Source organism: Enoplosus armatus, chromosome 7 (assembly GCF_043641665.1).
Source record: "Enoplosus armatus isolate fEnoArm2 chromosome 7, fEnoArm2.hap1, whole genome shotgun sequence".
Taxonomy (NCBI): Eukaryota; Metazoa; Chordata; class Actinopteri; order Centrarchiformes; family Enoplosidae; genus Enoplosus; species Enoplosus armatus.
Window position 1 is genome coordinate 23,021,040 of NC_092186.1, and position 27,257 is coordinate 23,048,296.

The 27,257-nt window shown below is 43.5% G+C and overlaps 1 protein-coding gene across 1 annotated transcript in view; it reads right to left on the reverse strand.

The window, feature by feature from the left end:
- Positions 1 to 10,057: 10,057 nt before the first annotated feature.
- Positions 10,058 to 27,257, reverse strand: part of LOC139288194 (glypican-5-like) — a 42,974-nt gene continuing 25,774 nt past the window's right edge. The window contains exons 9-11 of the mRNA XM_070909461.1: positions 25,349 to 25,490; positions 10,295 to 10,404; positions 10,058 to 10,159 (exon numbers count right to left, since the gene is read on the reverse strand). Coding sequence (XP_070765562.1) covers positions 10,058 to 10,159; positions 10,295 to 10,404; positions 25,349 to 25,490 — 354 coding nt within the window. The remainder of the gene's footprint in view (positions 10,160 to 10,294; positions 10,405 to 25,348; positions 25,491 to 27,257) is intronic.

Here is a 27,257-nt window from a genome sequence, read left to right on the forward strand (position 1 = left end):
CAGAAGAATGATATTCCAGGGATTCCCCATCAAAAATGTACGGTATTTACTCCCATTAATTGAAAGTGACAATGTACACAATGAGAGGCTGTATTGGTTTCCTCTTCCCTGCACACAGCCCTCAACGTGGAGGCTTAGAATAATAACAAATCACAAATAAGGAAAAGGCCCACAGATTCAAAATCTCTTTATATTCTTTATGTGAAAAAGTTTGCAGACAACTAGTCTTCAGCCAGAACTCTGTTGCAAATGAACAGAAAAAGCTTTCCGATGACTTGAACATTAGATACATTTAGTAAAAGCAGTACGCCGTGTCGACCTCAAAATCATAAGAAGCTCGAAAAACACGGTCCACTTCTTTTTAATACAGCATCTTAAAACCAAAGGGAAAAATGAAAGAGAATAAAATGTGATGAAAAGTGTGAAATAAACAAATACAATGGATAATACATCTTATTGTAGCTGTAACATTGATAAGACTTTTTGAGAAGTGATTTTCTCAGATCGTCAGAATCAGAATCAGAATCAGAATCAGAAATACTTTATTGATCCCCAGGGGGGGAATTGTACAGTACTGGTGCTCCCATTCAAGAGTAGAAAGCAGCATAAATTTAGAGCTAAAAGTACGTACAAAATATAAAAATAAGAAATAGAAAAAAAACAAACACATTTACAGTATTTAAGTGAAAAATAAAAGTAACAAGATATGTATAATAACAATGTATATGTATATATATATATATATATATATATATTTATGTATTGCACTATTGTGTATGACTATATATGTATTGCACTGAAACATTTAAAGAATAAATAATGAGGTAGTATATGGCAGGTGAAGTAGGTCCAGATTTCCAGTCTCCTCCCTCAGAGGGAGGAGTTGGACAGTTTGATGGCCACAGGCAGGAATGATTTCCTGTGGCGCTCCGTTGTACATTTGGGAGGAATGAGTCTCCCACTGAAGCTGCTCTTTTGCCTGACCAGTACGTCATGGAGAGGATGTGAGACATTGTCCAAGATGACCCGCAGCTTGGACAGCATCCTCCTCTCTGACACCACCACCAGAGAGTCCAGCTCCACCCCCACAACGTCAACGTTTCCTCTATGACCACACAGTTAAACAATGATATCGGGGTCGGGGTTTGGGGCTCACGGGTACACTTTCTTCTGCGAGTAAATATCTGAAATGGGTGATGCAAATGGCAGGAACGAGACTCTCTGAGAACCAAACCTGGCAAACACAAACGCACACAGAGCCGTGGACACGCGATGTTATCCTGCAGGGAGATTCAGTGGCTGGGAGGGACTCGGTGCCTTCTCCCGGCTCAATTTGGCAGGGTTGGTGGACGTGACCGATGAGCTGTCAGACGCTCTCCAATCTTCACATCCTACGTCCTCGCCAACAGCAGTGCTGGGTCCAAAGGCTGGCCAGGAAAGGTCACCGGCAGCCCTGAAACCTGACTGACAATGCAGCTGAAATTAACTCACAAGCTAAAGCCACAAATGGTTGAAATATGCTCTAATTACTTTTAAATTGGATGTGGCAGAGGAGTGTGGAGGTGAAATGTATGTAACAGTGTGAGTACTGTTAATGCTACATAGGCCAGGCTCTGGGTTAATAATAGGGATTAATAACAATGCATTAGCGGTTTATAAAATGATTAAAAACTCAGTGTACTGTACCTCAGTCGCTATTCTCTGTAGCAATATTCTCATCAGAAACTCTGAACACAGGAACCATGTGGTGCAAAACACACTAAAAACACCACTGTCCCTTCATTTAACATACATGACCAGTTCATGGCGAGTCCCATCACCCAGGGCTCCACACTGGAACTTACATTCTATGGCCAAAAGTATATGCACGCCCTTGTCTGGGCCTGTGTTTCATGGCTCAGGGTAGGCCTTTTAGTACTAATCAATGCTACAGCATATTATGGCATTTTACAATATTTTGACAAAGCCAGCTCCATGAAGAAACGGTTTCCCCAGCTTGGTTTAGACGGACTTGACTGCCCTACATCCAACACCTTTGGGATGAACTGGAACGTGAGCCAGGCCTTGTCGGCTAACATCAGCGCTGGACCTCACTAATGCTCTTTTGGCTGAATGTGAGCAAATCCCCGCAGCCGGGTTCCAAAATCTTGTGGAAAGCCTTCCCAGAAGAGAGGAGGAGGACGTTGCAGCAGGATGTTAAAGTCCAGAGTCTGAGAGTAAGGGTGTAAATTTAAGGTGTCCATGGGTGCCCGAGTGATCTAGGGGTTAGAGCAGTGACCATAAACAGCAACGTTCCAGGCTTGACTCTGGTTGGAGCTGATTGTGGCGTGTCATTTCCTATATCTTTCTTCAATCATTTCCTCTTCTTTCACCACTTTTGACTTGGAAATAAAGCCATAAGAAAATGTTAAGGCGTCAACATGCTTTGATCCCATGTTATCTTGGCCATATTAGAGTTAGCCATGCAGTGTACACTGAACCCACTAAATTAGCCGAGAATTGCAAAACTCTTGTTGTAGTCATGTGTGTTGGTCCACGGGTAAATATGCTGTAAAATGGAAAATGGAAAAAGTCGGGGTTAAGGCTGAATAAGCTACGGTTCAGGCCAGAGCTGTGACCCACTTCAGGGATCGGATGTTCCAAAGTCCTTTTAAAGCCAATAATAGATTGACAAGGCCCGTCTGATCACAAAGCCTCCACGGAATGCAGCTGAAAAATGACGTCCTTCTTTTGCTAAAAGTTGTAACCTTCGTGTGCCGCCCTCTGTCTCCTGAAATCTCCGGCACACTGGTCAATAAGACTTCTTTTTTTTCACACAGCTGACATTTTGACCAGCATAGTAGGAAAAGCACAGGTGTTATTGATGACATAAGCAATGGCTTTGGTGGATATAATTGTATTATATACACTTGTGCTTTTCCTCCTGTGACATGTCAACATGTATTCTGTGAGAGGAGTCGGGAAGTCAGGAATCATCACGTGACTGCGCTGTATTTACCTGGTATTTGGTTCATTAATCGCTTAGCATATGAATTACAAAGTAGTTGGGGTATAAACTCCTCTGTTTGTTCTTGTCAGCGGCCTGAACATGTCGAAGCACAGGCCTTTACAGAGAAAAGAATCTGAGCGTAGCTTATTTGTTTGCCTGTTGTCCATCTTGAATCGTTAAGTTAAATGTCACGACTTCTACTATAAAATCATGCGAGTTCCCCGAGTTAACCGCTGTGTTTGCTGTTGGAGGACAACTTCCAGTTCTTTTGGGCTGGACCGTCTGATTTCAAAACGATTCGGTTCAGCTTCACCTTCAGATCAGCCGAAGGAGACACCTTCATGGGCCACCTCATTCATTCAAATTAGAGCCCCACTTTCACATAATCCCCAACACACACATGCTCAGCTCCACACACGCATCTAGCGTAAAAACCAGGGCAAGTGTTAATCCAACCAATGATTTATTGTCTTGGCAGGCTGAGGCTGCCATTAGGATTAATGTGTTAAAAGAGACTGGGACATACCAGCCACTTCAGCCCTCAGGGAGAAAGATGTTGTATACCAGCTAACAGAGAGACAGCGACGAGTAACATGTCAGTCTTTCTTTTTTCTTTTCAGAAGGGCATCTTGCTGCTTGGAAAGTGCAGCCAGATTTCGGATGAGAGTCTTTTTTTTTTTTTTAAACTGCTTTCACCATGAAAATTTTAAAACATCAACATAATCCACCATTCATTCAAGGAAAAGTGTGATATATTAAATGTCAGATGAAATCGCCGCTGGAAACTGGTTTGAGCTTATATCAGACAAATATTGAGGTCGTTACTTCAAGTGTCATCTCGACTTTCTTTTTGGCACCGCCTCTGTGCAGGATTTCAGTGTCGAGACAGTGATGTCTAAATGTCTTCAGTCAGGTAACCGGACTTGTTTGCACAAATGGCAAAGTATTTAGTCCTTGTTTTCCTGCTGAGTCCCTATCGTGTCTTGAACCTCGGAGATCTTTGCTCAAGACATGATGTGAGGCTAATCGAGCCAGGTCACATACACACATCTGAGTTTACCACAGGACTGAACTCTTTTAAACTTGTTTCCTTCTATTGTCTCCTCATCTGAACCTCCTGCCCCTGTTTTATCTGTCTTTAACAAAGCCCACACAATCTAGAGTAGAGCGTTTTAATACTTTAATACTCACCATTTTTCAGTCTATTCCCTGTGTGCCATCATTTCTACCTTGCTCTCTCTCTCTCTCTCTCTCTCTCTCTCACACACACACACACACACACACACACAGCCTTTTCGTATCATACAGATACATCACAGGGCTCTGCATTTCCAAGTGCATGCTTGTGATGCATCGGAGCGTGAAGATGGCAGGGAGAAAAGTAATGAAAGACAAAGCAGCTTAGCTTGCTTCGACCTGTAGTGTGCTGCTGTAGTATATTTCTGTTCTACCCTGTCTCCCTTCAAGTCTGTAAGTCAAAATGACAGATATTTCCTTCTCAGCAGATTTAAACTCGCATGCCAGTCATTCTTGGTAGCATCTGCAGTAGCAGGGCTGAACACAGGAATACCAGTGGAGAGCTGCTGTAGACGCAGTATACACTCCCAATGTGTCTATCACAGAGCATGCCTACACACTGATACCTGTTACATACTGGACACACACCTACAAACATAAATCACGCGGATGATGAAACCTTTATAGCTTGCCTGCCACCCTCGACTCAAGCTATCTGTCAGTCAAGATTAGATCTCTGAGCCGTGGCCAACAAACATTGACATAATGGCGTGGGAGCGAATGGCTGGCTGGCGTCCAGGTCAATGTGAACCTGCTTCAACGTGAAAACAGCGTGAGGCTGATGCTGAAGGCCAAAGCCAGTTAGTGCAGACGTGAGAGAACAGACGAGGGGAAACGATCGCGACTTCTTAGCTGAGCTAGCCGCGTGACTGTGTAGACTGTGCAGACGGCACCATCGCCATCACCGTGCCGGCCTGTCCGCTCGGTCCACCACCTTGGTCCAGAATGAAATATCTCAACTACGTGACAAATGTTTAACACTGAGTCTTCCAACTGAACTTGACTTCACTCGAATCGCCATTGTCACTGGACGAATGAGTAGTTTTCAGCAGTGGAGCACTGAGAGCTCAGTTGGCAGCTCGGGCCGCCTGATGACTCACAGCGCGTTACTTCCCTGTTAAAAGCTTCCCAAAAGTCGGTGAAAGCCACAGAAACAATCACGATGTGACAACTCTGTCAAATAGGCTGCTGAGTTGTTAACCTTGTAAAGTGATTTTACAGGCTGGGTTTGTGCTGAACTGAACATAACAGCCTGAACCGGCAACATATTGAATGTGCTGCTGAATGATTTCTAAAATCAGCGCAAGCCTTGGAGCGGTATGAACAGCGATGCATTGCACTTGCTGTGCTATTGACTTTAGTAATCTCCTACTTTTCCCACTTTTCATCAGGCTGCTACTTTCAGCGGAAAAGCTCTGAAAACCTACCGTTCGCCACTGGTGATCATAGTGGAGCATTTAGCTGCTAAAGAGCCAGATATTTCCATCAGGACATGATGGAGACCAAAAACAGAGCTAAAAGGAGGGTGACTATTGGACTTAGATTTGTGGCCAGAAACACAACTCCAAATGAATGTTAATGCCGCTACGTATATGCTGGATGTATGTATGTAACTGTTAACTTGGAAGGTGATAATACGACAGCGTTCACAGCTTGTTTCAGCTGCCCCCAAGTGGCCGAAAAAAAAATCAGTTATTGCAGGTTTACCAGAAACAGTTGAGAGGTTGAGAACATTGAAGGGATGCTTGGGATAATATGGGTGTGTTGAGGTGAGTTAGATGATTCAGCGCTCTCCTTTCGCACAGAAACCGACGTTAAAGTGCCCTTCAGAGAGACACTTAATCCCGGGTTGCTTCAGCAGAGCAGCTCTACGTTGGCATTATAGACTGCAGATAAGGAGGCTGCCAACCACTGTGAACTTGATCAGCTTTCGGGGGTTAAACGAGTCCTAAACACACAAATCCAAATTTAGACTGGTGCCGCGCCACTGCCCAATAGATTCAATAGACGTAGACAATGGACTCGTGAACACGTGAGAGATAAGAGAGGCAAATGATCTGATGTTGGTTAGTCCATCTCACTCTGGGTGGAGTACTTCAGTAGAGAGAAGCATCAAAGGTTCGGTGATCCCTTTCCAGAAAAAAAGATGGACCCAGACTTACAAATAAGTGCTTTCCAGTGCAGGGCATGCCTTTCCTAATTTGACGTTTATAGTTGTGTGTCATAACGCCTAATAAGTCAATAAATCCAGTCGTGTTGTTTCGTGTCCATGAGGCAGGCAGGTGTGCTTCCTGGGTGATCCCTATAACCACAATACCTAGGAAGCCTGTCATTATACTTTTATAGCTAAAACAGCAATAAAATCATGCGGAGCTGCAATATGTACAGCCAGTAATCTGATATAATGTGTGTCTCGAAGGCTGCAAACACTGGCGAGGATAGGAGCATAAATATGACTCAAATAAGCACAAGCCTCAATCATAACCCTTGGACAGGGTTAAAATAATCAGAGCTCTGATTTCATTAGTGCTGGCACAGAGGAGGGATGTTATTCAGCACAGCTACCTCCACCAGCTTGTTGAAACAGCGTCCTGCAAATCCCCTGTCTCGTTCCTCCTCTTTTGTCGTGAACTCCGATTCATCCTAGTTTCTCTTTCACCTTCTTCACCTCTCGCCCTGCCCGTTGCCTGCTTTTCTGTCTCCCTGTGTTCTTCTGTTCGGGGATGGGCAGAGAATATAATATCCCTGCAGCCCTCTTTGGCTGAAGTGCATCAGAAGTTGGCGTCAAGGTGATTCACTAAAGCAGCATGTTGCATCGTCAACGATGATGAACGATAAAGAAAATGATGAATCAGCAAGACTGAATGAAAAGCTGATAAAATATCGAATTTAAAGACGTATTGGAACAACGGAAACAGGGGAACGGAAACACTCCTCCTTCTCATAGTCTTTCTCCTGAAAGTGATCTCTCTCTCTCTCTGCGTCTTCCTCTCTATGGCAATTTGCATTCAATGATGTCTTTATTTCCCATCATCCCCTGGCAGTTTCCCGTGCCAACCGAGCAATCTGTGCCAACTCCCTGACCATGCCAATCCAATCACAGTAATCTCTCAAAGGGCCAGAGGCCAAAGAGCTGCAGCTGCGCTCCCATATATATGTACACATAAACCTGTGGTGTGCGCCAAACTCCCATCTTTTTAAACCAATTTTAGCAGCCCTTCATATGGTGCATGCTCTGACGCTAAAATACACAGCTCAACCAAAACAACCCATATATGTGTTTGTTAGTGACGTCTTTATTTGATGTTAAGATAGGTGGCAGGAATTACACAGCCATACAAAAACGTGTTTACAAACCGTATTTGCCATTTTACACCTTGTTTCAGTTGTTTTGTGCTACACAATACATAAAAGACAGTGTACAACATGTATTTGAAAACAGTTTATTACTGAGGATATTAAGATTAATGACACAACAGAGCAGCAGGACACGATGAATTACAGAAGGTTTATTTACGTCTCGCTGGTTTAGTTTATTGAATTAGCACAGTGGTTTTCAGTCAGTGTGGTGAGAGAAACCACGGTACTGCAGCGAACTGGCTGTTTGCTGCATCCTGGTGTTCCCGCACACCGCTATATTACTACAAAACAAAAATTCGGATTTCTAAACAAAAAGATCTGTTAAACCTTGATTAAGCACATTTAATGGTTTCATGTAACAATGACACGGCACAGCTCACACACCGCTGTGCCTCAGCACGCATGCTGAGAGCCACTGTGACAACACAGCACAAGAGGAGCGACGGGAAGCCATTTCTACGCTTAACATAACATCGCCCGACCTCATATCCAAATACGCACGAACAAGGTTCCAACTTCATCTCAACTTGCGAGCCACAGATGGCAATTTGCAGCTCACAGGCGAAGGTGAGCATCCGCAGGACGGCGACTTGTAACACCAAATTAGCAATTTCATCTTCAGCTTGCCACATTAATTCATTTGAATTATTACACTGGAGAGCTGTGCATTTTATGTTTTACAAAGTTTATAAGCAGTAGCCCAGTTTGAGAAACAATAAAATAGTGAGTATCCAGTATGCATTTGTGTGTGTGTGTGTGTGTGTGTGTGTGTGTGTGTGTGTGTGGTGGTTTGTTCGCGCAGGTCGCTTAGCAAGGGCTGTGAAAGACAGGAGTGGCTGGCGTGAATCCAAAATCTCATCTCATTTGGGTATAACGTTTAAAATTTGTCTAAAAGATTATGTTGTAAAAGCATCCCGCCAGCTGACACGGTATTTGGGCTCACTGCCCAGATAACTCACACACTTCGCCTCTTAATGGTATTTCCGAAGTTGCCTCATGTGTCAGTCACATTCCTTCACAGATAAACTGTCTCAGGTGAAGGGTCGACACGTTTTACGTGGGGAATGTTGCCATTTTCAAACGCCTACACGGGACAAAATGGTGATAAATCCGAGAAGGAAGTCAAGTCACCCGCCGGCAGAAACGCACACTGTCGGTCAGCTGGTTCATTCGCTCCGTTCTGAATTCATTTAATCAGTGTTCCAGTTGTCTGTCCTGCTGCTGTGTGCAGTTTGGGGGGTTTGAGACTCAACAGAGAGCCGGAAGGACTTGATAGTCCTAATTACTATGAATTAACATTTAATTCACATGTTTGGATGTGGGCTCAGCTGCACTCTGTTCACCCCCTTGATACTCCGTCTCTTGTCTTCACTGGATACGGAGACAAGCTGATAGCACGTGTATCTGACTTAGAACAGTATATATTATATATTATCTCATTGCAGGAGGTTGCAGTTTTAATTAATATATTTGGTGACCAGCCAGCCTTTGAAATCAAATCACTGTGGCTCATTCATTGTTCAGGCAGACTTTTCAGGTTGTGTATTGCCCATATTTAGTCTTTTCTATTGTTTAGGATATTCACATTTTTAACAGAGCTTTCTGTGGCAGCTTGCAAGTGAAATAGAAGTTGAAATGGAAGCTGTTACATCCCTCCCTGTGGTGCTTTTACAACTTTGGACACTTGAGAAGAAAATTAACTCATTTCACTACCAAGACCATAAAAGGTATTATATGTCGAGAAATGACGACCTAGCCGAGGACACGGTTTCTTGGGAGAGATCTCTGCTATTAAAGAGTCATTTCTGGAGGAATTCAGATTTTGAGCTGTGTGTTACACAGTTAAAACTCTCAGCATACTTGCTGCGGAAATACGAGAAAAAACAAACAAACCCCAAAACAAAATCACCCAGCTTGTGTGAACAAAAGAGCATTTGCGTGGAGAAAAAAGTGCCGGATGGTCTTCAGTTTGCACAGGCTTACAGGCCAAACTGTCAAATTCTTCATTATGCTGCATGGCCATCTGTGAATGGTCTGAAGTATCACGTAATTGGTTGTTTTGCCTATCGGGAAAAACAGCCTACGGTCAGCTCTCTGTGCAGAGTCATCATCGACAGTATGAAATCCCTTCACTGTAAGTACACTGCTGCTACAGTGAAGGCCTTCAGCGTGAACTATAGCTGGATCTTAATCTCTGTGGGGGATACATGATGTAAAGGCCAAACCAAAACAAGCATCCCTTAACGTCCAAGTCAGTCTGCTCTGTTCTATATTAACCTCTATTTACACATCAAGCCAGTGTTATCTATAGAAATTCTTTATATAAATATATAATATATATATATTTGTATTTACATCTCTCTTCAAAAAAGTCAGTAGTGCTGTGCAACCTATCCTATCGGAGTTAAATACAAATAAACAAGCACATGTAGAGGTCAGTACAGGCAACATAGAAATGCACACTGTGCACCTGCAACTGTGATGAATCAACAGCTTGTCCCTCCAGACGGGCCACCGGAAACAAAAAAAAAAAACAATCACAGAAACTCCAAATACTTCACCACGAAACATGTGTGGTGGCCTCTCAGTCTTTTCGTCTTTTGTCAGTCTCAGGGACCACCGCCTCCGTGATCAGCGGTGTTCCCACGGCGACAGCAGCAGGAGCAGCAGGGTCCCCAGGGTCAAAGGTACCGCGCCAACGGACGACGTGCGGGCTGAGCCTCGAACAGCCACCTGACAGAGAACAAGAGATGAGGCCCAAAGAATTAGAATTAGAATTAGAGAACGGACCGGGCGGTACAATCCGCGGCCGGGGAGAACAGAGGGAAGGGAAGGCTGGATGTGAAAGGAGGAAGAGTCATGACCTACCTGCGGAGGTGAGAGGTGATGAGGAGGGACGGGGCGACGAGGAGGAGGAGGGCGAGCCACGTCCTTTGTCGCTGGACTACGACCGCTGGATGTATCACCGGTCTCATCACCTGAGGAAGACAGAGGCAAACAATGCAGTACAGTACAGTCCATAATAGTATAAGTACCTGAAGCATAGCAGTGGTTCTGCAGCACAGTGTTAAACTGATAGTTTCTTAGTTAGTATAGAATCATATATGTAATGTCAAGATCATGCAGTTCATATTCTTAAATTTAGCGCGACGTCTCTTTATTTCTTTCAACTCTTTTCCCTGTTTTTGTTTTTAGTTTTTCAAATGTAATGTATCTACTTTTTCCACATGCTTTTATTATTGCTGGGGTTTTCATGCGCTGTCATGTGTGCAGCACTTGAAAGCTTGGTTCCCGGTGCTCTACAAGTACAGATCTATTATCCAAAATAAAGTATGTATTGTATTACATGATGATAATCTTGAGCATGGGAAACACAGTGCTTCATTAGTCTAGTTTTACAAGCCATGAGCCCACATTTGAGAGGCTTTAAAGTGTCAGAAAAGATCAGTTGAATGAACCAAACCAAGTTCAGGCCTTTGCAATCATTTTTTTGGTTGTTTTTTTTTGTTTTGTTGAGAAATCTTGTTTAAAAATATCTCCATAAATTAACAGTCTGAGTCAAGATTTGTGGAAGTCATTTCTCGTTCTGTTTTTAGTCTCATGATTGCACAAAATCTTGCATTAGTTATGGCTGTTTTGCTGTTGTTTAGACCTGAAGGATTTATGGATTTCACCCCACCCACCCACAGCTTTGCACAAATGTGAATACTGTTACCTTACACACACACACACACACACACACACACACACAGATGTGTGAAATGTTGCTTCTTTTAATGGGCATACGGCCGGACTTCACCAGCTGCTTCAACGCTTTCATATGCATGTATGTAGGTGTGTGTGTGTGTGTGTGTGTGTGTGTGTTGGCAGGACTCCAGGCCCCTCATGGGAGGAACTCAGGTAAATGAGTGGATTAGGACAGAAGGGAGACAGACTGTGCCGCCAGCTAAATGTGCACACACACACCACACACACACACACACACACACACACACACACACACACACACACACACACACACACACCTGCTTGGGCAGAAATCTGATTCTGTCTCTTACAATACACATTGTCCTGCAGCACAATAGACAAAGAGGCTCTTTCAGTCGCTGAGGAATGAGGTGAGTTGTTAATGTTCACACACACACACTCACTCACACAAATATTGTATCTCAGAATAACACAGACAGCAGGAAAACACCCGCAAACACAAGCATGTGCACACAAAACGAAATTCAAAACGCAGACATAGACACTCTCCTGCAAAACTATGTGGGAAGCTGGATGAGATGTGAATGATGTGTTTTTGTTTTTGGCTGTCTGTGCTGATGATTCCGATGATTTACTCACACGATGTTTGCCAATTAGGAATCTGTCCTTTATTGTGTGCGCTCGTCACAAATAGCTGCATGGAGCAATATGGGACCCCGGGCTCGTGGCTGCGCAAATGTGTGTGTGTGTGTGTGTGTGTGTGTGTGTGTGTGTGTGTGTGGTCTGCTTTGTGTCCATCTGTTCCCATCAGAACCTTGTGTCACATCTGGAGCGAACCTGTTTAGGAATCAGAACTGCACAGTATTATTCTTATTATCACTTCTTCTCCACCATAACAAGTGTAGTGTGACAAACCCATGTTTGAATTTTAGCACATTTTAGCACTTTTGCCGTCTTTGTTCTTGAAAAAAGGGAGACTGACCTCCTTTTGCTCGTACAGCGAGCTGGTTTTGCCCCTTGAATTACGCCAAAGGGAACATCAGAACATTTTCAGGAATTGTTTACACTGGAGAGCATAAGCCAGGAGCGAGTTACACTCATATCAATTATGTCAATTAGACAGTGAAATTATGATTTTAGAGGAGTTTGGCTGACAAGGGATTAAGAACATATTACCTTTTCAAGATATAAGCCAAGTGCTGTTGAAGACTGAGAACCCAGGTCTGTGTGCATGCATTGTAACATCATCATCATCATCAATACTGAAACACACATTTTTCGGCATGACGGGTACTTTTACTTTTGATACTTTAAACACATTTTTACTGGTGATACTTTTTTTTTGTACAAAGTATTTCATACTGTGGTGTTGCTTAAATGAACGATTTGAGTACTTCTTCCGCCACTGACTAAATGATTAAAAGCTGAGTTGATGCACTGCAGACACACTGCCATAGGAGTCACAGATATCCAAAGTAGGGCAGCAATGAATGAGTATTTCCCTTATTGATTAACCTGCTGATTATTTTTCTACCTAAGCAATTTATTGTTTAGTGAATAAAACATTTTTTAAAAAAGTGAAAAATCCCCATCACAACTTCCAAAAGCTTGTTTTGCCTGATCGACTGTCTGAAACACGGATATCAAAATAATTAAAACAGAGAAAAGCAGACAATCATTACTTCTGAGAAGCTGGAGGCACCACATGTTTGCCATTTTTGCTTGTTAAATGATTTATTGATCAACAAAACTGTGATTCGAGTACTGCAGTGATCCATAGTACGATGAGGTTCATAATTAGACTGAATGTTTAAATTACTCCAACTTTGAAAGGCTGCTTTGCATAGATGCATGTTGGTGTGTGTGTGTGTGTGTGTGTGTGTGTGCGCACGTGCGTGTGTTCTGAAGCGGGTGGCAACACGCAGTCTCCTCCTACATGCCCTTCAGCATGTTTGTCTCTTAGCAACAATCCAGAACATGTCACATATGGCAGATTGGCAAGAAATACACACAACACACACACAACACACACACACACACACTGCCAGAAATGAGTGATGAACAATGTCAGTGGTCATACTCGTGGGGTAGTTTAACCTTTACTGCAATGAGTAATGAGTGTGTGTGTGTGTGTGTGTGTGTGATAATCAGAATGCAGGAGTGACATTTGAGGGAGTTGCTGTGGTAGATTGCAGCATCCAGGTCAGTACAATTGCAGATCAGCCAAAGGTTTCAGCCTCCTTCACTGGCTTCAAGCACCTGAACAGCTTACACCTCCATTCATGCACAGCTTGCATCCCCAGAGGAGTTGAGTGGACAGTTTACAAGCAAGGACAAACATGGTCTCCGTGTATTGTAATGGCTGAAGAGGAGAGCCGATGAAAACATGTGATACATCATCCCCTCCTGTCCAAGCAAATAAGTGTGTCCTCCTCACCATTCACTTGTAATTTAGATACTTTTCCAAAACAATGAGATAAAAATGGAATTGCATTCAAGGGAAGCGTTTGCCCTGGGGCGATGGTAAGGGTCCCGAGCAGGTGGAGTAGAGCCATAAATCAGAGCAGCAGTGACCCACAGGAAACAGGCTGCCAAGCGCTTAGTATATATCTCTCTCTCACACACACACACACACACACACACAGCTGTCTAAGGGTTTGGTGAGGATGTTTTTAGTAAAAAAGAGAAAAACACGCCTCGCAGTTGCAAAAAGAGCATTGTTAATTGTTGAGAACTGTAACTAATTATGTGTTATGATGTCATGTGGAAAAACAAATCTGGATAAAACACCTTATTGTTACCTTACTGTGCCAAAACCAGACAAAACACCACAGACGAACGAGAAAAACACAGAATGTAACACGCTGAATTCAGCCGCCGATTTTTACAGGATGTGATTCCTTCCTTTTTGCACATTCAGGTTTTTAGCTGGTCTCTTTTAAAAACGCGCGGATTTGCTTTTGAACTACGGCCGAGAACACTTTCGAGTCCCAAGCTAAAGCTAAAATCCGTGATCGCTTTAATGATATAGCGTTCACAGTGCGCGGGAGCAAATGCGTACCCGCTGACAAACTCAAAACAAATATCTTCTCATTAAAGCCTTTTCTTAAGGTGACCGTTTGATTTCATTTGGCACGACTTCGCTATTTTATTGAATAAAACTATGATTAGAATAGTATATAGTATTAGTATGAATACAAATGACAGTAGATATCAAAGCTATTGTTGATAAGAAGCAGCATGTCTTTGGTAAACATTTATTTGCCCAATTTCAAATGACCATCCAGCCAGAACCACCATTTGCACCTGTGGTGCCTGGATCCGTTGTCATGTTCAGACTTCGGCATCGCGGCCTGATCTGTGACAAGCGTCCACCTCCAGAGAAGCCAATACCCAAACCTCAGCATTACTGTGTTTAACTCTCTTTCATGCATCCCCTCAGTCTGCCATCTGAAACAAAACCCAACTGACAACGCAGCATCTTTCTAATAACAGCAGACAATACTGTGTGTGTGTGTATGTGTGTGTGTCCATAAACACAATGCGTGTCACAGAAACATGTTAGTAATGCTTTGATCAGGCAGATCTGTGTGCAAAGCCGAAACTGAATTAATGCATTTTAATGTGCAGAACAAGCAAGAGGGGGCTTTGTGCCGTCTTGTCCTGCCTCAGAAGGTAGTTGGAATATTTGTGTGTGTTTATGTTCGATATACAGTGTGTGTGTGTGTGTGTGTGTGTGTGTGTGTGTGCTTGTCCGTGTGGCTGGAGTGATGAAGGGTGTCAGGGATGGCATGATCTGGTGAGTGCGAGCTGAAGAGGGAACTCACAGCAAAGGTGAATATGTGTGTGTGTGTGAGAGCGAGCGTATGAAATAGAAGGAGGGGTGGACGGAGTGCGTTAATGATCATGTCAGATGTCTGTGGTGTATTGTACAGAACGGTCAATTTATGCCCCAATTATACCCAGTCGTGTAGCCCCTCAATTTGTATGTATACAACAGACATTCATTCTATCTCTCTCTCTCACACACACACACACACACACACACACACAAATGAGGTGACCTTGAAAAGCGTCTGGATAGCTGGTGTGCTTGTGTGTGTGTGTGTATGTGTGTGTGTGTAGGCGTGTAAATGTATCCCTAGCATTTCCAGCTGAATCAGTAATGAGCATTTCATTACTTCAGCCTCAGTTCCCCAGGGAGGAAACACACACACACACACACACACACACACACACACACACACAAAGAACAGGAAGAGCATGGTAAAAGGTAGCTGTGGATCATACCCTCAGCAAGTACTTATCAGAATGAAATTATAAAATGATAGCAAAATAAAAAAAAATAAAAATAGCTGATAGGGAGAGAGAGAGGGTATGCACTGTGGACACCATAGTAAATGAATAGTGGGAATATATCTCAACACCAATGACAATGGCTATTTTCTGAACACACAATATAAGTTATACTTGGCGATGAAGGTAATATGATAATCTGACTTCCTGCCAACACACTGAACTGTATCGCTTCACTGCTCTGCCATCTATGGACTTGAAGAAAGAGCGTCGCGAAGTTGGAAGTTACTCATAGAATCTGTGGACGCTAAAATCAGCCAGCAGCGAGCTTCTAGCTACTCTACACACGGTGACAGTGAGGCTCCTCATCTCAGGTCTAACGCGGCTATACATACATATTTCATTCATTTTGAAGTGACGACTCAAAAATGCTCCATCAGTGTTCGGTTTACATAAAATAGCACACGGATTGTTGAGTTTTACTTTGACAGGCACCACGTCGAAGGGCGTTTCGACAAAGAGAAAGACTCGCCGACTTCAAACGAGGAAAGTGTAGAAGAGAATTTGGTGACTCTGGTTTGTACGTCAGATAGAACATTTGTGAAATTTCCAAAGTAATGTTGACTGGTATGACGCGTTTACAAGCAAGCAAAGCTGGGGCTGGTTTTGTAGGTATAGAAAAGCCCGGGGTAAACCTTCATGCCCATCACTTCTTACCTCGGGCTGAGAGAGAAGCGGGCAGGTGGCGGCGCACTATTTGTGATGAAAGATCAATCAATACGTGGTCGCTCACCTGAAATATGAACGCACAGTTTGATGAACCTGACCGATGTATTCACTTCTTCAATGTCATTTCACCCGCAGAAGATTTTATGAACGTTACCGAAAGGTCTGTTTACTTCGTATGGTGCTTACTCTAATTCAAAACTGAATATTTAGGTGTTGTAACGTGAGTGAAAGGGCCGCAGTATGTGGGGATGTCTAAGTTATCGCTTCGTAACCAGGTTAATCAACTGGCTAATCCCCCCCAAAACGGTGTATTAATGTATAAACGTGTGTATTTTAACTAAAGCCTGGTCAGATGATCTAGTCTGCATCGCCATCAGCTGCTCCACTGGTCCCCAAATGAACTAGTAACATAGTCCAGTAATGTCCAGGTTAATGGCTAGTGTTTGTTTCCAAATGACTATAATAACAGTTAGCAGCTTGACTTGCGGTGAAGCGTCCTCCCAAGGTCACGCTCGCCGAGGTTAAGCGTAGCCTCCAGTGGAATCATAAAACCTTTGGAGGAAACACACGTAGAGAAGAAGAAAAGTGAGCTGAAGACTGCAGCGGGAATGCGGCGAGGGACTGGCTGTGATTGGAGGTGGATGAAAGGGGGGACATGGCGTGGTTGAAGGTTGCACATCAGCACAGGCCAAATGGGGGGGCAGGGGGCGCATGTGAGCACCCCTTTGAATAAATGAGGAATGAAGCCGGAGGTGCAGCTCGAGGAAGCGAGACAAAGGAAGGGCAACGGGCTTCTTTCAAAAGGTCAAGTGTGGGAATAACAGAATCACCGCGCAGAGCGGGACTAATAAACAGATGATGTCTAATCAGCTTTGCTCGAACAAACTCACTCAGGTGTGGAGACAAGCAGGAGGTCGGAAGGACCAGGAGGACCGGCGAGCACAAAACAGGCAAACAGACAGGCTGACAGACAGGCAGGCGGGTGGAGAGCGCGGGACATGACAGCTAATGTGGGAGATGCTTGATGGAGGTGAGTGCAGGGAGTCAGCCGTGCATGTAGTTCTGTTCGTCGGCGTGCAGCATTTCATGCAAAGTTCAATTCTTTCATCTCTTTCAGGGTTTGCTGAACAAAACAGAGAGCCGCTTTGAATGAGAGAGACAGTGCGAGCAAAGTGAATGTGTAATTCTTTAATGAGCTGTATCTCCGACCCTGAGGATCTATCATTTTAACTCTGCTGCTTATTAACCATTGCCACATGCTGAACACACACACACACACACACACACACACACACACACACACACTCACACTCACACACTCAGCATGTGAGCCCTACCATTTATTTCCCTTTCTCTCTGCTCCCACTGTTACCCCCTATCTCCTTCGCCTCCCTCCTTGATTTCCCTGTGTGTGTGTGTGTGTGTGTGTGTGTGTGTGTGTGTGTGTGTGTGTGTGTGTGTGTGTGTGAGTGTTAATGTGGGTGTATGTGCAGTGTACGTGTGTGTGCCAGCTCTAGTCAATATACCTCAAGCTGTGAGAATTGGGCAACACAAACAAAAGAAATCAGAAAAGAACCGATGACAGACAAAGAAGAGCAAATAAAAGAGAAAAAACACATTATGAATAACATAATAATGAATCTTAATGAAGGTATGAATTTAATTCATATGCTATTAATTTGCCTTGTCAGATGTGTTTTTGGAGGACACGTAATTTGGGCCTTGGCGACCATCAATTGCAACATTTTACCAAACCAGGAAATGTGACATCCACACAAGACAAACGTCAGAGGGAGCAGGTTGGAGACTTTGCATCGCACCAAGTTGTTGCTGTTGCAGAAAACATTTAAGGATAAGGCTGGCAGTACAGTATTCTATACCTGAAGAACATGTAATGATTATATACTAAAAAAAAAAAACTCAAACAGGAGTGAGTGGTGTAATTGTTGAGGGCGAGTTTCAGCCAGTGTTCGGCGGATTGACTCAAAATAAGCTGCAGCGTACCATGCTCATCTTAATAAAAGCAACACGTCAACAGTGTGACTCACTGATGTGTTTTTAATAGCTTTTGGACAACAATGGAGGCACAGAGGAATAAGAAGTGTCAGGTTTTGGCCACACAGAGATTAGAAGGTTCGTATTCGGTGGAAAACTGCATACTCGCAGAACAAAACAGACAAGACACAGAGCGAGCAACACAGGGGCAATGCATGCTAGCAGGCTCAATTCATTGTTCACACGTTTATTCTTTGAGGAAAGGGCAAGACAGTGGTTTAGGTTCAATTTAGAAAAAGTGAATGCGTCCTACTTCAAGTCAGAACCGACGGCTTCGGTGCTTAAGTAAGGCCGCGGCCACCGTGCTGCTAGGAGCAGATGATGTACATTTTGATGATATATTCAGTACGAACACGTCGCAGATCACAGTCAACATCCCTCTCATTATGCCGATGAAAGACGAAAACAGAGTCAAGGCGGCATTGCAGTTCTTACGAAATGAATTGCATATACGTTTAATTCTTCGGAGAAAGGATTGCTCTGTTGTTGTTAAATGAAGCGTGATAGGAGGAAATTGCCTCAGTCTGGATTTCCAGGGGAAAGCTGCTGTATCAGTGGGATACTGACTGCGTTCATTGCATGTTTTACACCCCAATGTTCTTCCAGCGCATGCATGTTCAAATGAAGCAGCTCCATTTTATAGCGCGGATCAATCCGGACCCAGAGGCTCGCTCGGGGAACTTTTATAGTCGCTGGTGCAGATTAGGAGCCTCGCCAGACTTTTTATTGTTCTTTCTGGCTCCCTTTAGATAGATGCTTACGAATGCAGATCAAACTGTCCGCAGGCAGAGGGGTAGCATGGTCAAGCACTGGAAAACACTGGCCGTCCCCTTTAAGATGAAATAGCTTCTAAAGGCTTTGTGAATCTGGCCCCAGGGAGATGGGGGGGGGGGGCGGGCTGGGCAGAGGAGCAAGGCAGGGATGATGGAGGGAAGATACATGGAAGCAAGACAATGAATAGAAAATGGTTCAGCAATATCCTGTTGTATGTCCATTATTGAGTGCAGAGCCAGATATTGAAAGCGTTTTAACTGCAAATTAACTGCCAGATTCAAAGGTATTCCAACACAAAGGAGGTAGCGAGATTACACAGAGCGCAACACATTATGTTACTTGGCCAAGAGAGAGAGAAAGAGAGAGAGAGAGAGAGAGAGAGAGAGAGAGAGAGAGAGAGAGAGGTGGCACAAAAACCGCCACACCTCCTTTCTTCTTCTATCTCTCCATCTTTGCCACTCTCTCCCTCCCTCTCCCTCTTTCTCTTTCTTCATTGTCATCAAATAAGGACCCATGGGAGGACAGACCACCTGGTAACCATGGTTACAGGGATTGAGTGCCCCTCGCGAGTACACATTCTCTTACATACACACACACACAAATACATCTTGTACTTGGTAAAGATACAAAGACTTCCTAAATATATATATATTATTTCTATATACATAAGTATATACACAAGTATGAAGTGCTTAATATGTGTTTATGGGATGTCTTATATATGAAAGCAAGGTATTCTAAGGGGAAAGGATCGGTGCTTTCCAGGCTCTACCGACATTAGTGGTTGTAATGTGACTCATGGATACCCGGAGGTTATAGTATCCCCACCTCTGCATCCACCACCGCGTCGCAGTTTAAAGCTAGCAATTACTGTGCGGTGACACAGCGTTCCATTTGTTACACCGAGAAGAGGGGAGAAGCTGTGATTACATTTACATTATTGACATTATAGGACCTGGATATGTCTGGGGAGACGGAGGGATTGGAGCCGGAGCTGTCGAAGGAGGGACTGTGCTGGCTTGAGGAGGAAAAATCAATCGGTTTAATCTGTGTGAATTCAAGGGGAGGAGAGGAAGAGAAATGTCTAAAAGAGGAAAGAAGAATAGAAAAACGGGAGTAAAATTTAAAAAAAGTAAAATAATAACTCTATCAGATTGTGTTTAATGGCTTCTGAGACTGTGATTATTATCTCATCTTGTTAAACACCCGTGCTGTAGCTAATAATAACAAATGGCTAATAAAGTTAAGTATGAGAGGCGTACCTGATTACTGACAGTAATGCAGAACTCCATAGCAACTTTAGCATGAATTAGCATTTAATTCATTCACTTCAGGGGGGTGTTCCTGATTCAAGGCTGGTCTGACCATATTGTCCGCCCAAGCGATCCTGCAGTGCGAGGGGTTTACAGGCACAATCTTAATGTTACCGACTGGATCGGAGTCTCCGCGATTTCGCATCCCTAATATCATATCACATGTTTGATACTCACGACTTGAAAGAAACCTGCAACGGCCAATGAGAGCGAGCTAACCCGGGGCGCGTACAATCATTTGTAGAACACCCAAACCCCAGGCAGTGCGCCGGGCTCTGAAGCCAATTTGACATAGCGGCCGAACCGCGTCACAACTTCCGGGTCCGCCACGTGATGCACACCGGCCGACAAAAATATTTTCTCCCATAGACGTACATTGTGAAAGAGACGTCTGTAAATCAGCAGATATTTTGTGAGGTGCATCAACTTATCAACACTTATTTTAATCATTATGCCCTAAAAGTTGTAAAATTCACTGATTGCCGGATCCAGAGTTATTTTTCCCCAGGCATGATGAACGTGCATCAGAGGCCGAGCGGTCGGGAGGCGGGGGTTGAAGGAAATGCTCGTGTGTGGGCTCTATTTTTTTCTGAAGTCACCTTTGATCGCACGCGTTTCTGTGAGATCCCAAGTCACTGGAATCGCCACTCTGAAATCGTTTGGTATGAACGCCAAATGTGTGGCCCTGCGACTGAGTCGTCTGGTTTGTTTGTGTGTGTGTGTGTGTGTGTTCTTACAATTAAAATATTTTTAAAAAATGGTTAAATCTGTCGTTATGTCTCTGGTCTCCCACGTTTTTAAGTCAGTCATGTGAGAAAGAACTAAAGTATCAGCTTTTCTGGCTGGACTTCACTGTCAAAAAAACAAAAAACTAAAAAGCCTTTGTAAAATGACACAAATAGCGCCAAGTCAAGCTCTCTGCTTTTAACTGCTCATATGTTGAGGCGCCTGCCTTTTTCCTTTGCTTTTGATCTGTGAACAATGTTTGCCAAGTGATTCTCCCTCACTGGCTGAGATCGGCTTGTAAATGGACTTTAATCAAACAACAGGCTGCGTGTCTCAGCACGACAGAAATAACTTCTCACTATTAAATAGCCCACATAAATAAATAAAACACGTGAAGTTTTTTGAGGTTTGATTCCAGCTCCTGGCTGAGATCTCCTGGCTCCCCACCTCCGCCTCTCATCCTCCACTTCTCCTGTACCTCTTCAGTATTCATCAAAGCCCAAATGTCATGAGAATTCATTACAGGACGGGAAGGAATATCTTCCTCATTTTATTCATCCCCGGCAGCCCAGGGATAGAGAGGGAGAGAACTTAAAGCTCAATCATGTGTGTGCTCTCCCCTCTCTATCCCCTGGGCTGCCCGGGGATGAATAAAATGAGGAAGATATCCTTCCCGTCCTGTAATGAATTCTCATGACATTTGGGCTTTGATGAATACTGAAGAGGTACAGGAGAAGTGGAGGATGAGAGGCGGACGGTGGGGAGCCAGGAGATCTCAGCCAGGAGCTGGAATCAAACCTCAAAAAACTTCACGTGTTTTATTTATTTATGTGGGCTATTTAAATAGTGAGAAGTTATTTCTGTCGTGCTGAGACACGCAGCCTGTTGTTTGATTAAAGTCCCATTAACAAGCCGATCTCAGCCAGTGAGGGAGATCACTTGGCAAACCACTTGTTCACAGATCAAAAGCAAAGGAAAAGGCAGGCGCCTCAACATATGAGCAGTTAAAGCAGAGAGCTTGACCTTGGCGCTATTTGTGTCATTTTACAAAGGCTTTTTAGTTTTTTATTCATTTGATGCTATTGCATTCATACATTAACTCAGAACTACTGATTTAATGTCCAATGCAGGCATAAAAAGTACAAATAATTCCCCCCCAAAAAAACATGACCCTTTGTGATTTGTGTGGCCTGGTTTGTACTGCATCACTCTGAGGCTTGTTTATATGCATAGAGATGCCATCAAGCCGGGGAGGCATGCAGAAAATCCCCCCTTCTGTCACTTTTTGCGATTCTTTCTCCAGGAATTCATTGTGGCTTAAGAGACAGCCCCCCCCCCCCACGCCGCCACCAGCTCGGTAAATCATAACCAGCAATTTTCTCTGTAAATAGCCAATGTGCCAGTTTCAGGCCCGACGGGAGGTGTGAGTCTCCACACATCTGACACATCAAGGTTAGTCTAAAGGGTATGACAAATGTACCAACAAACACCATAGTTTCTGAGCCGCTGAATGAGGGGGTGATGCAGTATAAGAAAACAAACATTTAAGGTGGCAGAAATGTCTTTATCTTGTCATGAACACAGTCTTCCATTCACAATGATGTGGTGCGCGTTTGGAAAATAATCCTAATGTACAAATAAAGAGTGTTCTTGTAAGACACAAACACAAAAATCCCCCATTTGACTCAATGGTCTTATTTTGGAAAGTTTAGTAAATACGTTGGTAACTTTGATACGGAGATGACGCTTGGGTACTTTTTGTGAGGTTAGTTTTCGCAATCGAGCCAAAGCCACAAGGTTTTTGTGGACGTCTGATGAGGGGCGACGACTGGGATAATTGTTAAGCACGTTTAGGACATTTTTAGGATATTATAACACATGCGTTGGGACTTTTATGTCTGCTACCTGCTCCAGAGAAACTCTCAAGCTCTCTCTCAAGGCTTTTTTATTGGTTTTATTGGCTTGGTAGTTGGAACAGTAACAGTAACAAGCCCAGCCTGCAAACACTTTCAGTCAAACAACCAGTCCATGGCGTCCATGGGTGTCGGGTACCACTGAGCTGCAGTTCAGTATCACAAAGGACGAATAAGCTACACTCGTGCTTTACGCCACTGTAGGGATGCACACTCATGACGCCAGTAATGACGAGGATAGTGCAGTGATAATTAATGTGGCAATGACCTTTGACCCTCTTATATCCTGCCCTCAGGGGTGGAGATCCCAACAACCCCCCCCCCCCCCATGACATCACTAGGGTGCTGCGATCATGAGGGCGACACGACCTCTGGCCATGGGTAACAAGGTGATGATGCAGAAGAGTTCAGTAAATTATGACAATCAATCCCACGAAGCAAGAACGCCTCCAACAATGAGCCCTCTATTCTTTTCTGTTGTATTCTATTCAGCACAATTTCCATTCTAAACAGCAGAAACAACGGAAAACACCACAACAGCAAACGCTGTTATGACGCTAATGGTTTGACCTGAAAGGAAATAATTGACCCGGGTCATCACCAACACGACCGCAGTAGCTCCAGTCACAAAACCACTTGGGTGTCATGGAAAGTTCCGTCAGCACAAAGGTGGCCGGGGTCTTCTCGTATGTTGACCAGTTAATCAACATATGTGTTTTTCCAGCTAAAGATAGACATGGACGGTAAAGCTTTCCGTGGCGTATAGAGGAGCTGCGGTATGAGGACTGTTTGTCCGGTTTACTCTTGTAAAATCATCTGAGTTAACCTTCTGCTGAGTCTAAAACTAGTTGTAACCCATTTTCGGAATCAGCTTTTTACTACGAGTGATGGGGTCATACATGAACACACTGCCACAGTGGGATGATGCTGCTCAGTTTACATAACAGATGTCTTATGCGTTTTTGTCTGTGCGCTCCTCACTGATTTAAAATGGACGGGAATCGGTTGGAAATAGGTGAAGTCATGTACGGGGCTGAAGCTGCCATTGAGGACGCCCATGTCATGAATTTAGGGACCTGAACTGTAATTAGCATTTTATAATTTGGGGGGGTTTTCCCCTTGAAAACCCTGTTTTTTTGCTGACCCCCAGTGGTTTTAACATCTCGTGCTGCTGTGACGTAGAAGTGTTCTCCAGGGTGTGTCAGCACACACCGTGGCGTCACTGCTGGGTGTGGTTACAGGTGCAACAGCAAGCACACTTCTGACCACACCCAACCACACCCATCAGTGATGCTAGGTGTGCAACCACCTTTTAACCAGACAGCGAACACTGCTTTTCAGTCTGTGTTAACAATTTTAGAGCTGGTGCTTATGATTTCGATTATCATTATATATATAGGCGCTTCAGTGCTTATTAATGTTTTGTATTTTGCTGATTGGTGAAGCCATTTCACTGAGCAACATCGCCGGCCCTTTCCCTCTCCCCCAGGATCAGCGGATTTTACTTTCTAGCAACCCTTGGAGCTTTATATCTGAAAAAAATCCCAAGACTATACAGTGCTCCAAAACAGACTTCTCACATTGAAAACGGTAGTTCAATTAAAGAACCCACGTGTCTTTTGGCTTAATCCTCCCCTTACATCATAGTAAGAACGGGCATCTACAGAGGAAACACTGGACACTAAAAGGTTTTTTTTTTGTCTTGTTTCACCGACAATTTAAATTATAGCCGATTTTAACTACATTCACTAACTACATTCACTCTGTGGGATTGCCTCAAGGCTCCTTGGGGTCCCCAGATCTCCCTGTGACACCCATGTATTATGTATAAGCATAAGCACGATGAATAAGTCAGGAAATAAATGAATAATTACAGTTTATTTTTGCACTTCTGTTTTTGGGATGACCTGGGCTGTTATGTGCATCCTCGATGCCAGCCGAAGGAGGAAACGAACTGCTGAGACCAGCAGAAAGAGAGATGGAAAAATAGAGAGAGAGAGGGGGAGAGAAAGAAAGAGAGGGGGAAGACAGTTGAATTCATCTCTCAGTACTATCCCTCCCTCTGGGCATTTCCCTGCTGGCACCAGATATGTGGAGGCTGCAGCATTTTAAAACCTCCACCATGCCAATGAATTGTGTGTGCAGTCTTTTATTTATGATATATATATCAAATATATATATCTATATATATATATATATATAGCTATATATATATGCTGATGTGTTATGTATGAATCACAATCCCTATATTTGCACAAGCACAAGACGAGCCTGCAAGTGTGCATCGCATCATGAGTGTTTATATGTGTGGGTGTATGTTTGCTAATGTTTGTTCCTCTATTTTTGCATGCATGCCTGTCTGCGTGTGTGTGTGTGTGCCTGTCTGCATGTGTGTGTGTGTGACTCACCGTTCTCCTCGCCAGATGCTTCACAGCCATCTTCATCGTCACAGTCGTCTCCGCTGCCTCCCTCTGTCTGTGCGCTCCCTCCCTCCTCTTCCTCCACCTTCCCTCTGGTCTTGCTCGCCCAGCCGAGCTCCACCAACAGCTCCTGAACAAAACGCACACACATACAAATGTCCATACACATTACACACACGCACACTTCCAAAACACACACACAAAAGCTCACATTTACATTTTTTTTGCCACCACTTTGGTCCAGACTGAAATATCTCAGGAACTATTGGATGGATTGAAATGAAAGTTTGTACAGACGTTTATGGTCACCAGAGGATGACTCTCACAGTCTTTAGTGATGCCCTGACTTTTCCTCCTTGTGCCGCCATGAGGCTGGCATGTGGTTTTGACTAAAATGTCTCAACAGCTATTGGATATAAAACTAATGACATTCCCATCAGCCTCAGCTGTACTTTGTGTTTTGTGCCAATTAACAAATCTTAGCATGCTAAAAGGCTTAACTGAGATGAGAAGATGAGAGTTGAACGTGGTAAATATTACATGGGCATGTCACTGTGAGCATGTTAGCATTTAGTGTGTGTGTGTGTGTGTGTGTGTGTGTTAGGCATTTAGCTGACCTGAGAATGAGTCACAGCGAGCGCAAACTTCAACTCACAAATCATCTCAAATGTCAAATCATTATAAACAGCTAACATCAATGAGGCCAAAGGTCAGCAATATACCATGCTCTGATAATACTTGAATGATCGTGACATTACAGCAAGCGTAAAAGAGAAATGCTAAAGATGGAATAAAAAAAGGGATGTTTTTCTGCAATATTTGGCCCCCCAAAGGCTCAAAGTGGCCACAAAAACATGTACAAAAGCACTACAGAACAAGACAAACTACGCAAACACACGGGTCAGAGAGCAGACTGAGGGGTAATTGAGGTCACGCTGTCTCTGCATGAATCCATATTCTCTACTGCTCAGCTAAGTCACAGCGCGGATGCTGTGGCATGTTACATAATTGTGATGCCGGGTGAAAACCTCACGTCTCCTAAAGCTCAACTAATGATGGATGGGGGGAAAAAAACATCAAAAACATCCACTCAGTTTTTAAGTCAAATATTGGGATTTTGACTCAGAATTGTATTAACTCATAAAGAACAGCACAAACTTTTTGTCCAAGTAAGAAACTATAAAACACCAAAATTAGAGTTATTAGGATCTCACACATACCAAGAGACAGGAACACATAATTGGTTCACAGTGTGATGAATGTGTATTGTAGGGAGTCAAGGTGGGTAATATATGAATTCCAGCTGAGGACAGAGATAAGGCAAAGAGCCACCAGTATTATAAAGGAAAAACATATATTGTGCTGACATTGTGTTTCATTTTCCCGTAAGATAACATTTCTATATATATAGCAGAGCTGATGCCACCAAGATTGTAACATCTATCGTTATGATTTATATTTCCTTACACTGGTGAAATATGCCCGGCAAATTAAATACTGCAAAGGCCAAACTGAGAGTCAACTGTCTTGGATTTTATAATTACAAACATTTTTTAGAACTTCAGTGTCATGCAGGGTAAGACTGGTTGTAACAACGCTTCCCTGCCTAAGTTGCCTGCCAAACTCCATTCTTCTTTTCCTCTATTTAAAGATGGATGAACTCTGCCTTGCAAATGTAATCAATTTAACAAAAGAACATGTGGTATAAGCTGTCACTATGTATTGTGGTACACACCGGCCCCCGAAAATGTGCAGCAGTAGACCTACACATAATCATACTGCACTATACATGTGTGTGTTTGTCTGGAACAAGGACAAACGCAGTTATGTGGAGCAGAATATGTCATGTAAACAGAGACAAACAAAGGCTTCAACACTCTGTATGTGTGCTTAACAA